General features: G+C 40.0%; 1 protein-coding gene across 1 annotated transcript in view; it reads left to right on the forward strand.

Annotated features, from left to right (window-relative positions):
• The window catches only part of LOC126336284 (filamin-A), a 1,048,954-nt gene that overhangs the window by 869,536 nt on the left and 162,520 nt on the right, over nucleotides 1-16,898 (forward strand). Inside the window, 2 exon segments of the mRNA XM_049999806.1 lie at nucleotides 1,416-1,646; nucleotides 1,739-1,851. Of these exon segments, the coding sequence (XP_049855763.1) occupies nucleotides 1,416-1,646; nucleotides 1,739-1,851 (344 nt within the window).

Genomic DNA, 16,898 nt, shown 5'->3' on the forward strand with positions numbered 1-16,898 from the left:
TTCACAAAATGCCTCACACTAAGCATGAAAAAATACGTAACTGGTGCAGTGTTTTATTATTTAAATAGTGAATGACAGCTGCAGACTTTCCAAAAACATCGATTATGTTGTATAAATTTAAGTCAGACGTTTCTACTTGCCAGACAATTACCAGTTCCAGTTAATCAGCAGTTTTTAGTAGATAATAACTATTTATAAGGTAATAAACCTTTATTAGCTAATAAAAAAAGTCCCTGACAATGATTTGATGCCTATTATGTACATACACCATACATAAACTGTGAAAATACAAAGGTGGATCCTATGTGTAATTTTTATTGCTAAAAACATTATTTCCCACATTTTACATTTTTCCGCAGTATTCATCATACTTTTTAAAAGTCCCTCGAAAAGTTTAAAAGTGGAGTTTCACTGTGTGTGTAATATCAGACACAGCATTCAGTGTAGCCTTCATCTCAGAAACCAGCTGTCCTATTAATATTGTCTGCAACAGCAAGCACCTATTAGAAGAAAAACATTCCTGGTTTTGAAGCCCGCGGCTTGGAAACTGAGTGTTGTGATGAACTTCGTTTACACGTGGTAGTACGTACCTCAAATTATGCCCTCAATATTTGAACCACCCTGTATGCCAGGTAATTTCACTGACTTGAGTGAGCAGAAGACTATGGACCTGAATACATTTATGGTTCCACAGGCAACTGCAACATTTTTCCATGAAGGCATTGACTACTGCGGCTCACAGTAGGAGAAATGTTGTGACAGTTATGTTAATTACTTTTTGAAATAATGAAGTGTATTTACTTTTCCATCTGCCTCCTTTTCATTTTGCTGCCCATTACATATTTGAAAGAGAGCAATTTCAGGGAAGTAATAAGAGTGGACACTGATAAAGAAAAAAACTTTAGATGATGGAAGTGACATGAAAATTGTCATTTCCTCCCATTTCGTGCCTGAATCCTGAGCACAAGAGTGTAGTCCGTCACACTGCTTCTAATGTTGACACAGTGCTGGAAATGTAGATTCAGTTGGATGCTGCTGCTTTTTACCTCAGAAAGGTACATAACCCAGTGTTTTTCAAAGCTTTATGTTACTCTCTCATATAATTGAATAAACTGTAAATAACCACAAAAATCTTCCAGCCAAAATGGTGTTTTGTTGTCTTTCCCTGTCTTCCAGCTACCTTAGTGTGATGTTTAGGCTCTGTCAAATTGTGATGCATTTTAATTTGATCATCTATTGTTCAACTCTGTCGTGCCAAATTAGCTAGCATGTGATTTGTGCATGAGTACTATTTACATAACTGTAAATCAGTTGGTCTCCTGGTATGCCAGTCAGCTTGAGCTGCTTCACAACTGGAATTTTTTGTTTTAGTGAAAAATCTGAAATGTGCCTCATTATTTGCTTCTCTGTGGCAGGTTCTCCGTTTACCTGCAAGATTCTTGACTCCAGCCAAATTCTGGTGTCAGGTTCTGCATTAAAAATGTCTCCCCTCGGTCGCTCGGCAGTTCTCATTGTCGATCCTCAGTTACCGTCTGCTGACTTGGGCACTTGTGATGTCACAATTGCTTCCCCTTCAGGACAGACTACTACTGCCAGAGTGACAAAGACAGATAAATTTATTGCAGAATTCACCCCACTTGAAGTAGGTAAGTAAAGAATATCGGGTAACTGCCAGACACTTGTAAATCACTCTGTACTTTGGCATTGACAATTCTGATAAATGTCTGCACATTTACAGGACGGCATAGTGTGTCTGTAATGCTGGATGGGGAACCAGTGAGAGGTAGCCCTTTTGCCTGCAACATTTATGATGTTAGCAAGGTCAAAATCTCAGGACTTGGACCATCTAAGGTAATCAGACCACCAATCAATTAATGACAGTGATTTGATAATTATTTTTAAGTAATGGAATCCTGTTTCACACAAAGGTTGAATTGGATAAAAACATTGAAACAAATAATTAAGAGAATATGTTTAGATGATTTATTATATACAACCATATATAAACATAAACATGGCAATAACCATAAAGATGGCAAATAAGTTCATGATGCTGTATTTCATATTTTATCTCTAGTCGGACAGTTCCACAGGGGTCTAGGGCTGTGTGTATAATTTTTGCAGTAAGGTGGCCTTTTGTAGTTGTCAGATGTATATTTTACCAATGCCAGTGGTTTCCAAGTGCCGCACTGCTCCCAGTGTGTCGAGAACCAGTGCAACCACTCTTACTGGTTTACATTGGAGTAGTTGTAGTTTGTTTTGCAAGTCCTCATATCAGGTAAGTTTTTAAAGTTCGTTTCTTGTCGATTCTGCTATTACCAGAGGTGTCAATGTCAGTGATGTGCTCTGTACTCTTCTGCACAGTTTCAGTATTGTGTTCGTGCATTTTTTTGATCTGAAGCTGAAAATCGCATAGTAATTTGCCACATTCACTCTCTAGTATTTTTTGTGGCTTGCATTGACAGATGGTAATCTGCAGATCATTCATTCCACATCATTGTGCTTGTGTACAGATCAGTCTGTGTGATCATTTTGCAAAAGCCCAAAATTTGGTCAGTTGTTTTGTCAGCTTCATTGCAGAGTATGCACTTTGAGTCTTTTGCTGATTTTTCAACTCTGGCTTTGATGGTATCATTTCTGAAGGCTTCTTCCTGAGGAATCAGTCCTTCAGTTTCTTTTTTTAGGGTTCCATTGGTCAGCCAAGACTAGTCTTTTGTTTATCTATTTTGACTACAATCTTCTCCAAAAACTACTAATGCATTGCTTTATTGTGCAGACTGCCAGTCGCCATTGGAATACAGCTATCCAGTATTGATTCTTAGTTTGCAGTACCTTGAGAAATTTTCAGCTCTTGGCTTCAGTCAGAGCTGACTCTTTGCAGTCTTCCACATAGTCCGTCAATGCATACTTCTCTTCTTCCATTATCTACCTTGCTTGCAGGAATCCTCTACCACATGCTTTTCTGGGCAAGTGCACCCTGTCGACATCACTTGCAGGGGTAGAGTGCATTGTGAATTGTCATAAGTTTTCTTATTTTTCTGCTCAGAATACATTACTCTACTTTTGTCAATCCCACAATGTGTGCAGTGGATTGATGATGATAATGGCCCAGGTATTGAGTGCCTTGATGGTTGGGGATGATTGTGCACTTTTCAAATTTTTTGTGACCTGTTTATTTTCTCTTTGATGATCACATTTTTTACATGCCCATGCATGTTGTTGTCCAGCTGGAATATTCTTGGGTATTTACAGCCTTCTGGCTGATGGTGCATGACAGTTTGTCCTAGAATACTTTTTGAGAATTTGCCTTTCCTTAGTGCCAGTGAGATGCACTTGCATATGCTGAATTCCATGCTAATGTCGTTGTTGAAAATTCAGACTATAATCATCAGAGACTCGAATTAAATTTCAGATTTCCATACAGCTTAGTCATCCATAGCCATAGCAGGTACCTGACCCCCCCCCCCCCCCCCCCTTTTTTCCCTCTCCATCCATTCCAGATAGCAACAGCTGTTGGAGACCTGAAAGTATTAGTGTAAAATCCAAAGAAATGCCCCAAACAGCAAGAGTATTAAAATCTTTGTTTTAAACTGTCGAAGTATTGGCAACAAAATGCCAGAGTTTGAAGCACTCCTGAAATGCTGTAAGATTGATATTATACTAAGTACAGAAAGCTGGTCAAAATGTGAAGTTGGTAGCAGTGAGATTTTTGGGGTAAATTTGAGTGGATACTTAAAGGATAGGATTATGGGAAATGGAGATGTGTATTTGTTGTAGTTGGCAAGAAATGCAAATCCATCCAGATAGAAATTGAAACTGCACTTGAGATTGTATTGGCAAGACTCTATATCAGGTGTGGTCTTAAAACTGTAACTGTATCCTCCTATTGACCACCAGGCTCACCTCCTGATATAACTGAAAACTTTGAAGGTAAACTCGTTTCACGTGTATAGAAGTTCCCTATTTAAGTTCCCCAATTGTGAAAAATATGTAAAAATTAGCCAACCGGTTGCATAGGTTTTCTATATACCTTGATCAGGTTTCGTCACCTTTAAGGGTGACTTCATCATCAGAAGGTAAGGTAATTACATGAAGAACATATAGTCAAAGGTATACAGTGATATAAGAGCTGTGTTGCTCAGGTCATACATTAAAATATGAACCATAATGTTATTCAAAAGATCAAACATTAAAACATAAGTAACTCCGGTGTGGTGCGAGGAGACTGACTGTCAGACAGTACATCTTTGACGAAATGTTCTTCATGTAATTACCTTACCTTCTGATGAAGTCACCCTTAGAGGTGACGAAACCTGGTCAAGGTATATAGAAAACCTATACAACCAGTTGGCTGATTTTTGCATGTTTTTCAAATATGTGTATACGGTTGCTGCAAACGTTAGCCATGTTCAAAATTTTTCCCCAATTGTACTGTAATTGTTGGAGGAGACTTGAGCCATTCAACAATCAATTGGGGCAATTGGAGTTTTGTTAATTGTGGGCACAACCAGACATCCTGTGAAACATGACAATGTGCCATCTCCGAAAACTACTTAAAACAGACCCTGATGCTGTTAGGTTTTGAGGGCTAGGGGTCTTTCATTTCCCAACTTATACCTCTCATCTGGGATGGTCAACGGCCTGGAAGATGGAAGAGGGTGATTAGTGACACCTCAACGGCAGAAAAGGCGGAGGAACCACCATCACTAAACACATGATGTGCGGGGTTTACTGGTCCCCCATCGGGAGCCTCCCCAGGTGGAGGATAGGGGAATATCTCTCAGATATGGGTGATGGTGAAATGAAATAGCCAGAATGGACCAAAACTAGTAAACTCGATCGTCTGTCTCAGAATGAGTGGCTGCAAACAGCGTCTGACCCAGAATGGGTGGCTGAATTTCACACACTGTGGGGCTCACTACCTCATTAGTCGAAACCCCATTATCCTTCGGGATAACCCAAAATTTCCTTATTTTTATTTTTATTCTCTTTTCTTGATGGAAACACAACCTCTTGGATTACATACCCCAGGTGGTAACCAATCCACTCCCGTTCATGGGACAAGTAGATCTGCGGATTCTGGGGAGTATAAATCATCATGTCATAAGAAACATAAGACTTTCTTGGCAACCGTAAATATAAACTCTCTTCTTGAAGTTGGAATATTGAAACAAACGCTAGACATACTAAGAGGGAAAAATGTAATGATATCAGCTGTACAGGAGACCAGACTCACAGATGAATGTTGTTTTGAATGAGAAGGCTTTAGAATATTCAAAGGAACACCTGGCAAAAGTGTCACAGTAAATATACCACATCTAGGCACTTGCTTTATTGTCAACAAGAAAATGATCGATTCAATCTTGGATTTCTCTTCAAGTTGTGGAAGAATGTCAATGCTGTCTTTCTACACTATGAATAAGGCTTATACGATTCTAAATTTCCATGCTCCCACAAATGAATCAAACAAAAAAGAATCAGAATCAGCTGACAAAATTTGGGAAACACTTGAAGAGACAATCGACAAAGTTCCAAAACACCATTCCATAATTTTGATGGGTGATTTTAATACACAAATTGATAGAGGAAAAGAGTATAAGGAAATTGTTGGTGACTACCTGCACATAAAAGAACAAATAAAAATGGTGAGCGACTAATTGATATTTTTAAGAACTGTGATCTTCTTTTAAAATCCACAGCCTTCAAGCGTCTACATCGGAAAACCAAAACTTGGAAACACCCTAACGCAATCGTTTCGAGAATTGCAGCTGGACCACGTAGCTATTTCAAAAAAATCCACCAGGGAAATTTTCAATGTTAAAAGTTTTGAGGAATGCCATCATTAATTCTGATCATTACTTGTCTCTGGTAAAAATGAATATCATCACAGATAATCGAAACAAACTTTCCAATATTTCAAGAAAAAATATACTACAAAATGTGATATAAGTAAACTGAAAAATGTCAATAACAAATTTACAGAAACTCTACACAGCAAACCAAATAAAACAGACTGGAACAGAATTAAAGAAGCCATGGTACAATCAGCCCTTGAAACTATACTGACCAATAAAAAATATAAACAGCCATGGTGGAATGAAGATTGTAATGAAGCAATTGAAAAGTGAAGACAGGCTTGGATAAAATGGAATAGCAAGAAAACCTCTGAAAATCATGAAAACTTCTTGAAGGTTAGGAAAGATAAATCAAAAGTATTGAGAACAACCAAGAGACTCTTCAACAAAAACCAAATAGATGAAATAGAAGCCGGCCACAGTGGCCGTGCTGTTCTAGGCGCTCCAGTCTGGAGCCGTGCTGCTGCTACGGTCGCAGGTTCGAATCCTGCCTCGGGCATGGATGTGAGTGATGTCCTTAGGTTAGTTAGGTTTAATTAGTTCTAAGTTCTAGGCGACTGATGATCTCAGAAGTTAAGTCGCATAGTGCTCAGAGCCATTTGAAACATTTTTGATGAAATAGAAGCAAATTTTAGAAGACATCACACTCGGAAATTTTATAAAGCCTTTAAATAACAACTATTGAAGTTTAAACCTCCTACGTTAGATATGAGGACTCAATGGAAAACTAAATTTGAATGACAAATCATGTGCTGCAGCTTTTGGAAATTACTTTTCATCCCTGCTGATCGAGAAACAATAAAGAAAAACATCCTTGCCGAATTTGGTCTAGGTAGGAAAACAATCAATCTGATGAGCACCACTTTAAATAACACAGTGTCTCAAAGGTCAAGTTCAGAGGCAAACTATCAGAACCATTAGATATCTGTACAGGGGTGAGACAAGGTTACCTGCTCTCTCCATTGCTTTTCAACTGTGTCCTGGAAAAGATAGTCAGAGAGTGGAAAATAACCATTCCACCAGGTTATGGGATTCACATTGGACACAAAAGAAAAAAGAAAAAAAAAAGCTAATTGGCTTTTGCTGATGATCTGCCACTCATTGCAAATAATATTGGCGAAGCTAAGGTTAAAGTGTCCAGCCTACAATCAATTGCTGCTAAACCTGGTCTAAAAATAGCATTCACAAAAACTGAATTCATCACAAACATCAAACACACTCCTCATATTGAAATACAAGAAGATAAAATCAAGCAGTCGAAGAAACTTAAATATCATGGAGAAATAATTGTACCTGATGATTCAGAAAATACAGTTGTAGGAAGTAGGTTTTCTAAACTAGAAGGTGCTTTTCATCTGTGCAAAGACTTATACAAAAGCAAAAGCCTGTCTTCAAACCTAAAACTTTGTCATTATAACACTGCAATTAGACCAACAGTTTTGTATGCATCAGAATGTTTAAACATGATGAAGAAATGACCCCTACGAAAACTTGAAACAAAAGATGGGAAAATTTTGAGGAAAATCCTTGGCTCTATCAAAGAAAACGGAGAATTCTGCTGAAGACACAACTGTGAATTACACGAAAATACAGAAGACATTGTTACCATCATGAGGAAGCGGAGAACGCTGTTTTTTGGTCATCTGGAAAGAATGAACCTGTAAAGACTTACTCATCACATACATTCATCAATTCCAAAACCAAAATCGTATTAAAAATGGGCAAGCCAAGTTAAAAAGGATTTACAGGAAGCTGAAATTTCATTTGACGTCATTCAGGATCGATAAGTTTTCAGAGAAAAAGTCAAAATTACCAAAAAACCGTATTTCACTTACTACGCCAGTTCCACATCCTGCCTGCAAATGGTCAAAATAGAGAAAAGAAGCACAGTCAGCGAAAATGAAAATCTACTGGCAAAGAGGAAAACACAATCGAGGAAGAGATAAAAATCTTTGTGGTTCATAGCAGGCTGAAACAGTAGCGGGGAGGGGGGGAGAACCCAACATAAAACAGATAGTTCGGAACACCACTTAATGATGGGAATATTGTCACATAGACAATGTTGACTGGAATACTCTCTTTCAAATTCTAAAGGTGGCAGGGGTAAAATACAGGGAGCGAAAGGCTATTTACAATTTGTACAGAAACCAGATGGCAGTTAAGAGTCGAGGGGCATGAAAGGGAAGCAGTGGTTGGGAAGGGAGTGAGACAGGGTTGTAGCCTCTCCTCGATGTTATTCAATCTGTATATTGAGCAAGCAGTAAAGGAAACAAAAGAAAAATTTGGAGTAGGTATTAAAATCCAGGGAGAAGAAATAAAAACTTCGTGGTTCGTCGATGACATTGTAATTCTGTCAGAGACAGCAAAGGACTTGGAAGAGCAGTTGAATGGAATGGGCAGTATCTTGAGATGAGGATATAAGATGAACAACAAAAGTAAAACAAGGATAATGGAATGTAGTTGAATCAAGTCGGATGATGCTGAGGGAATTAGATTAGGAAATGAGACACTTAAAGTAGTAAAGGAGTTTTGCTACTTGCTGAGCAAAATAACTGATGATGGTCAAAGTAGAGAGGATATAAAATGTAGACTGGCAATGGCAAGGAAAGCGTTTCTGAAGAAGAAAAATTTAACATCGAGCATAGATTTAAATGTCAGGAAGTCATTTTTGAAAGTATTTGTATGGAGTGTAGCCATGTATGGAAGTGAAACATGGACAATGAATAGTTTGGACAAGAAGTGAATAGAAGCTTTTGAAATGTGGTGCTACAGAAGAATGTTGAAGAGTAGGTAGGTAGATCACGTAACTAATGAGGAGGTATTGAATAGGATAGGGGAGAAGAGAAGTTTGTGGCACAACTTGACTAGAAGAAGGGATAGGTTGGTAGGACATGTCCTGAGGCATGAAAGGATCACAAATTTAGCACTGGAGGGCAGCGTGGAGGGTAAAAATCATAGAGGGAGACCGAGAGATGAATACACTAAGCAGATTCATAAGGATGTAGGTTGCAGTAGGTACTGGGAGATGAAGGAGTTTGCACAGGTTAGATTAGCATGGAGAGCTGCATCAAACCAGTCTCAGGACTGAAGACCACAACAACAACAACAGAAGAAGGCATAATTAGATGAATGACTAACACTAACTTCACGTAACGAAGGTTTATTCAGCACTTGCACATACAAGTGTATGGAGTGAACTGCCTCCGGCCAGAACACATACAGTATATATACAGCTACAGAACATTCCAGTACCATGATTCTTGACATTCGTGGATACTTCTAGAATGTACTCAAACCAAATATAGAAATTAAAATTGTACAGTCCAAATGAGCTTTGAACTCATGACCCTCCATGCAACAGTTTAGTATCATAACCACTACACCATGGTGCTACTCAGCTTCTTCTGCGACATTGCTCCCTCCTTAAGAGAACAGCGTCTCGGTGTTACATCCTCCTAGTCCGGGAACGAGTCATCTGCCCTGCATACTCCAACTCTCAATGGCTGATGCTCGCCTTGGCGGTGATCTTTTTAGAACCTCCTTTTTTGCTATACTCTTCGTCACCTCTCTGTTTGTTGCCTCACGCTGGAGCTTCAAATTTACTCTAGGTGGCAGGATCCTTGTAGGGCTTCATTCAAAGGATGTGGACTGTATCTCTAATCTTTTGTCATCTTGCGTCAGAGTCGAAATCTTCAGCTTCATAAGTAACATCAGACAGCTGTCTTACAACCTGATAAGTTCCAAAGTAGTGCCTGAGGAGCTTCTCAGAGAGACCAACTTTCCGAACAGAAGTGAAGATCCAGACGAGATCACACCAGGATGGTAGACAACAGGGCGGTGGCGCGCGTCATACCTTTGGCGGTTGTTTCCTTGAGCCTGCAGTGTGTGGAGTTGAGCTAACTGCCGAGCTTCCTCAGCTTTGGTTAACATCTGGCCAATGTAGTTGTCATCTACATCATCAGAATGTAACGGAAACACACTGTCCATTGTCGTAGTCGCCTCACGTCCATGCACCAGGAAAAATGGTGTAAATCCCATAGTGTCTTGATTGGTGGTGGTGTAGGCAAACATCACGAAAGGTAGCACCTCATCCCAGTCACTCTGCTCAACATTGATGAACATTGATAGCATGTCGGCCAAGGTCTTAAGGCGTTCAGTAAGCCCGTTACTTGGCCGATGGTAGTCAGTCATCATATGATGAGTAATGTTGCACCGACAGTTTCTGTGTCACAAGATTCGATTGAAAAACTTTCCCTCGATCCATAATTAACAACCTTGGGGCACCGTGTTTCAATAAAATGTCTTCCACGATGAATTTGGCTATCTCAGATGCTTCAGCTATTTTCACAGATTTTGTAATGTCATAAGGTGTCAGGTAATCAGTGCAAACAATAATCCATCTATTGCCACTAGCAGACATTGGAAATCATCCGAGGAGGTCAATCCCAACACACTGGAAAGGCGTTTTAGCTGGTGGAATTGGTATTAGTTGGCCATTTGTTGTCTGAGGAACTGCCTTTCTCCTCTGGCACTCTCGACAGTGCGGCACATAGTGACGGACACTCCTAAATAAATCTGGCCAGAAAAATCTCTTCCAGATTCTATCTTAGGTCTTAATAAATCCTAAATGTCCGGCCTCAGGTGTGTCATGGAATTTCTGTAGAACATCTAAGCGCATGTGTTTAGGAATCACTGGTAGCCACCTCTTTCCAAACGGATCAAAGATTTTCTTGCAAAGTAATCCATTAACTACCTTAAATTGTCCTTTCACATCCTCTGACCGATTTAAGGCAAGCATAATTTGAGATATCTTGGCATCCTTCGTCTGCTCAGCAGAGATATCCTGGAGTGCAGCGAGACAGTCACCACTTTCACCAAAGTCTTTATGGTCTTGCACAGGGTTTCTTGAGAGACAGTCAGCATCTTGGTGTTTTCTTCGACTTTTGTATACTATGAGTCGTCCTGTTGGATCCTTAAAACCTGTCAGCCAACAAAGTGAATGATGGTCTGTAACAACTGTGAATGGCCTTCCATAGAGATACTGTCGAAATTTGCACATGGCCCAGATCGCAGCAAGACGTTCTCTTTCTGTAGTTGAGTAGTATTTCTTGGCTTTTGTAAGTGTCCTAGAAGCACAGGCTATAACCTTCTCTTTTCCATGCAAAATTTGCACCAGAACAGCACCAATCCCATACCCACTGGCATCTGTGTTAACATCTGTTGGTGCTCTCTCATCTTACAGACCAAGTACAGGGTCAGTTGTCAGAGCATTTCGCAGCACATCGAAAGAATCTTGTTGAGCATCACCCCAGATAAATTTGGCATCAACTTTTAACAACTCTTGGAGTAGTCTGGCTTTGATACAAAAGTCTTTGATAAAACAACGGTAATACGAACGTAATGTAAGGAAACTTTCACATCTCTAATACTTTTAGGAATAGGGAATTCCATAATAGATCTCACCTTTTCTGGGTCTGGCTGCACACCTTTGTTTGACACAAGGTCTCCAAGTATTTTGATTTGTTTTGCTCCAAAGAGACACTTCCTTTGATTAAGTTTCAGTCCGCCTTGTTGGCGACACTTAAAGGCCCTCAGTCTTTTTATATGTTCATCAAATGTCTCTGAGAACACTATAATGTCATCTAAATAACAAAGACACATTGTCCATTTCAGGTTCCTTAGAAGATTATCCATCATAGGTTCAAAAGTTACTGGTGCATTACACAAACCAAACAGCATATCTTAAACTCATATCGGACCTCAGGGAGTTATGACTGCAGTTTTCTCACCATCAGCCTCATCTACTTCGATGTGCCAGTATCCCAAGTACATGTCCATGGTTGAGAAAAACTTAGCCCCCTTCAGACAGTCTAGAGTATTGTCAGTTCGTGGTAGAGGGTAAACATCCTTTTTAGTTATCTTATTAAGCTTCCTCTAATCAACACAAAAGTGCCAACTGCCATTCTTCTTCCTGACAAGGACCACTGGTTATGACAATGGGCTCTGTGAAGGCTGAATGATGTCATTCATCATCATTTTCTCTACCTTGTTGGATTATTCGATGTTCCATTGCTGACACAAGGAATGTTCTCTGGCTTATTGGTTGATGGTCTCCAGTGCTAATCTGATGCTTCACTGTCGATTTGTCTACTTTGCTCTTCACCTGCGGATTGAAACATTCTTGTAGAATGGCAAGTAGCTTCTTCTGTTGTTCCTTAGTGAGATCTGGTGATAGTTGAGCTAGAAGATCGTGTCCCGTAGTGATAGTGCTAATTTCGCCCACAGACTCGGCATGGGAGGTTTCTATGATGCTGAGCTGTTCTTCAATTAACAGCTCAGTGTTTGCTACGTACATGTGCCTGGGAAGGATCTGCGGTTCTCGGCGACAGTTAAGTATCCACAATTAACCGAATCCGTCCTTAAAAAGAGATGACAGAGGCTGGGATAACCAAGTTATTCTTCAGTGGTACACTTCTCTTACATTCCACTACAAGATCCATGGGTTGATGCATGGCATGACATGTGACAGTTACCTTTCTAGTGCTGACTGAAGGAATGATCACTCCGTCCAGTACACAGTCTCCATAAACTCAGATGCGCGTCTTCCTATCCATAGTATCTCATCTTGTCTAGCATAATCTTTGAGTGACCACAGTCTATAATTGCCTGAGAAGCTTTCAAAAAATCCCATCCGAGAATCATGTCAAGACAACACTCTTACAAGATGATTAATTCTGCGGGCTGTATATGGCCTTTTGTACCCACATGAATGTACATCTGCCTGTAGATTGTACATATTTCCCATTAGCCACCTTCAGCAGAGATGTTTTGCTGTCGACGAATAGTTTTCTGCAACTGGCGACGGAACTTTTCCCAAATGACTGAATATGATGCTCCAGAGTCCATGAGAGCTTGGGCTGGTCGGCCATCCATGAGGATATCGGCGTAGTTTTTGTCATTTTTGTAGTGATCGATGGCATAGTATTTTTTTCTTCGCTGGCCTCACCTCCAAGGAAGGCCGCACCCTTTAGTTTTCCAAGTTGTGGCGGATAGGTGATTGGCTGGAGCTTCTAAACAGTGATGGAGACCTTGATCGTAATGTTATGTAGCATCCTCTCGAGCGGCTAGCTTGCGGCGATGGTGACCTACGTCGTACTGCACCCACATCTTCTTGTTCATCTTTGTCGTACAGGAGTTGGTGTCGGCTAAGATCAGTTTGCTGTTTTCTGGCACAGGTGTCATAAAATATCCGCTGCCTTTCTTGACAATAGCGAACCATACGTCCCGGTCGTCCACAGTGGAAACATACTGTCGGTTATCCTGGCTCCTCCAGACGTCAGTCTTCCGTGGTGCACAAACAGGTTACTCATGCGGCATTGTAGGAATGTAACATCGCGTGAGTCTCAACTTTTTCACCATTTTAAAGGGAAATGAAGGACGAGAGATTGGGTTCAATGTCTGTTCCACTTCCTCCCTTATGACTTCTTGAAATGTCTCGGATTTTTGTTTGCTATGCAATCCAAGTGCCTTCTGAGCTTCCTCTCTCACTATCTGATGAACACTTCTGAAATCAGTTTCTTCCTCTGTCACAGACATCGATATGACATTTGGAAGCTGTTCAAACTTCTTGTGTGTAATTCTTTTTTGGTGCATTGTCTCGATATATTGGCACCATTTTATGAAGTCGTCTGCTGTTGAACCTCCTTCAGGAGTATGGCTTGATACATGTCCTCAGCAACACCCTTCATGAGATGTGCAACCTTATCTTCCTCCTCCATTCTAGGATCCGTTATTTTACACAGCTCCAAGACGTCTTGAATGTAGGATGCTGTAGTTTCTCTGCAGGATGCTGTAGTATCTCCTGGACACAGTGCCCTGCATTTTAATTTATCTTCAGCCTTGCACTTCTGTTTTGTGTCGCCAAATTACTTGCGCAGTTCCATCTGGAATACTTCCCAGCTTGTGAACTTCTCCTCGTTGTTCTCATACCATTGCTTGGCAGTGCCCTCTAAGTTGAAAAATACGTTAGCCAAACACACGGTGTCATCCCATTTGTTAAATTTGGCTATATGCTCATAAACCTTCAGCCACTTGTTTGGATCTTGGCCATCATCACCAGAGAACTCGGAATAATGTCTCGTGTGGTGGCACACAGTTGCTGTCATCGTAACATCTTCTTCTTCTTCTTCTTCTTCTTCTTCTTCTGTCTCCAGTAGATTGCAATCTGCTGAATATGGCTCAAACTCTGGTTTCTTGCCACGTAAACGGCGGCTCTGTCGTGGCCTGATGTGAGCCGCTGTGTCGTCAATAATGTGCGCTATGACAAGTTCCAATACCCAGTGTCTCCACCAGAATAATGTCACATAGAAGAAGGCGTAATTAGATGAATGACGAACACTAACTTCACTTAACAAAGGTTTATTCAGCACTTGTACATACAAGAGCTCGGAGCGAACTGCCTGAGGCCAGAACACATTCGGTATATACATAATTACAGAACATTCCAGTACAATGATACTTGACGTCTGTGGATTCTTCTAGAATGTACTTGAACCGAATATAGAAATTAAAACTGTACAGTCCAAGTGAGATTTGAACTCACGTACCTCTATGCAACAGTTTAATATCACAACCACTAGACCACGGTGCTATTCAGCTTCTTCTGCAACAATATATTAGCTATAATGGTGACAAACAGACCTGATCTGTTTGAGGATGGCATCATTGAAACAGGTATCAGTGATTGTGAGGCACTTGTAACAATAATGATTGCTCAAAGACAAAGGTCAGTTAAAACAAATAGAAAGGTTTATATGTTCAATAAACTAGATAAAAAAGCAGTGGTATCATATCTCAATGAGATACTTGAAACTTTTAGAGCAAGACAGGGGAATATAAGTGAACTATGGCTCAAGTTTAAAAGAATAGCTGACCATGCACTGTTCTATCCAGTGGAACAGTTCATAATGGAAGAGGTCCTCCATGACATACAGTTACTGTAAAGAAACTTGAAGATAAACAGAGATTACTGCATAGCAGGTGTAAAATAAAGCGTAGAGCTATAGATAAAGACATGCTGAATGAAACCTGTTTGGCTGTCAAGAGAGCATTGTTTGAAGCTTTCAGTGACTACTGCAGCAGAATAGTGTCAAGTGATCTTTCACAAACTCCAAAGAAATTCTTTTAGTATGTAAAGGCTGTTAGTAGCATCAATGTTAGCATTGAGTTTCTCATGGATGAGACAGGAACTGAAACTGAGTGTAGCAAAGCAGAAGTAGGAATGCTTAACTCAATTTTAAAATGTTCTTTTACAAAGGACAACACAGGTGTATTGCCCCTGTGTAATTCTCATACCACTGAAATGATGAGTGCAATAGATTTTAGTGTCAATGGCGTTGAGAAACAGCTTCCAGTTTCCAGGGCCCAATGGAGTCTCTATGAGATTCTATACTGAATTTGCAGCTGCAAACTATAATGTGTCATAGATCCTTCAAACAAGAAACTATGCCCACCAATTGACAGAAAGTATGGATCATACCCATCTAAAAGAAAGGTAGTAGAAGTGATCCAGAGAAATCCTTGACGTGATTTTATTGTAGAATTTTAGAACACATTCTGAGGTCAAACATAATAAGTTATCTCAAACAGAATAACATCCTCTGTTCCAACCAGCCTGCATTCTGAAAATATAAATCGTGTGAAATCCTGCCTGCACTTTTTTGACACGACATACTGAAAGCTTTGAATCAAGGCAGGCAGGTAGATGCAGTATTTCTTGATATACAAAAAGCTTTTGAATCAGTACCACATCTTCACTTATTGCCAATAGTACAATAGTATGGGATATAGAACAAAATTTGTGACTCAATCGAGGATTTTTTGGTAGGGAGTGCACATCTTGCCCTAGGGAAGTGTGTTGGAACCCTTGCTGTTGGTGTTGTATATTAATGATCTTGCAGGCAATATTAATAGCAACCTCAGGTTTTTCAGAGATGCTCCAGTAATCTGTAATGAAATACTCTTTGAAAGAAACAGCATAATTATTCAGTTGGTTGTTGATAAGATTCAATTATTGGGAAAGTACTGGGGAAATGCAATCTGTCTACAAAGGAGATGAATTAGAGATCACTCGTATGACACATCCTAGAATATTACTCAAGTGTATGGAACCCATGTCAAATATTACTAACAGGGGATATTGAATGTTTGGTTTGTTGGATCTGTACTAGAGTATCATAGAGATGCTGAAGAAACTGAACTGGCAGACTCATGAAGATAAATGCAAACTACCCCTTGAAAACGTACTTTCAAAGCTTTCAAGAACCAGTGGTAAATGATAACTAGGAATATATTACAACCGTCTATGCATCACTCCATTAGGGAGAGTGAAGATAAGAGTAAATTAATTAAAACACACACAGAGGCATTAAAACAGCCATTGTTCCAGCACTACGTATACGAATGGAATGGGGAAGAAACCCTAATAACTGGGACTATGGACATATTACCTGCCATACAATTCACAGTGGTTTGCAGAGTGTAGATGTGGATGTGGGTGAGATATTTTTTTCCAGGAAATCTACATCTACATATATACTGTACTAGCGACCAAGCGGTGTGTGGCGGAGGGCACAATTAGTGCCAAAAATATTATTCATCCTCCCCTCCTCCCTCTGTATTCCACTCGCGGACCACGCGAGGGAAAAAGATTTCCTGAATGCCTCAGTACAAGTTCTTAATTTCCGTTGTCTTTCAATGGTGATCATAGCGTGATTTGAAAGTTGGTGGTAATAATATATGCTCTCCAACTTCCTATGAGATGTGTAACGCACTCGCAATGGCTAAATGTACCAGTCATGAATCTTGCCACTCTTCTTTGGACCTTCTCAATCTCTTGAATCAGACCCAATTGATAAAGAGTTCCATACAGATGAACAATACTCTAATACTGGATAAACTAACGTATTTTAAGGAATTTCCTTTGTTGAATGACTGCATTGCTTCAGGATTCTACCAATAAACCACAATCTAGAGTCCGCCTTG

The sequence above is a fragment of the Schistocerca gregaria genome, chromosome 2 (assembly GCF_023897955.1).
Source record: "Schistocerca gregaria isolate iqSchGreg1 chromosome 2, iqSchGreg1.2, whole genome shotgun sequence".
Lineage (NCBI taxonomy): Eukaryota > Metazoa > Arthropoda > Insecta > Orthoptera > Acrididae > Schistocerca > Schistocerca gregaria.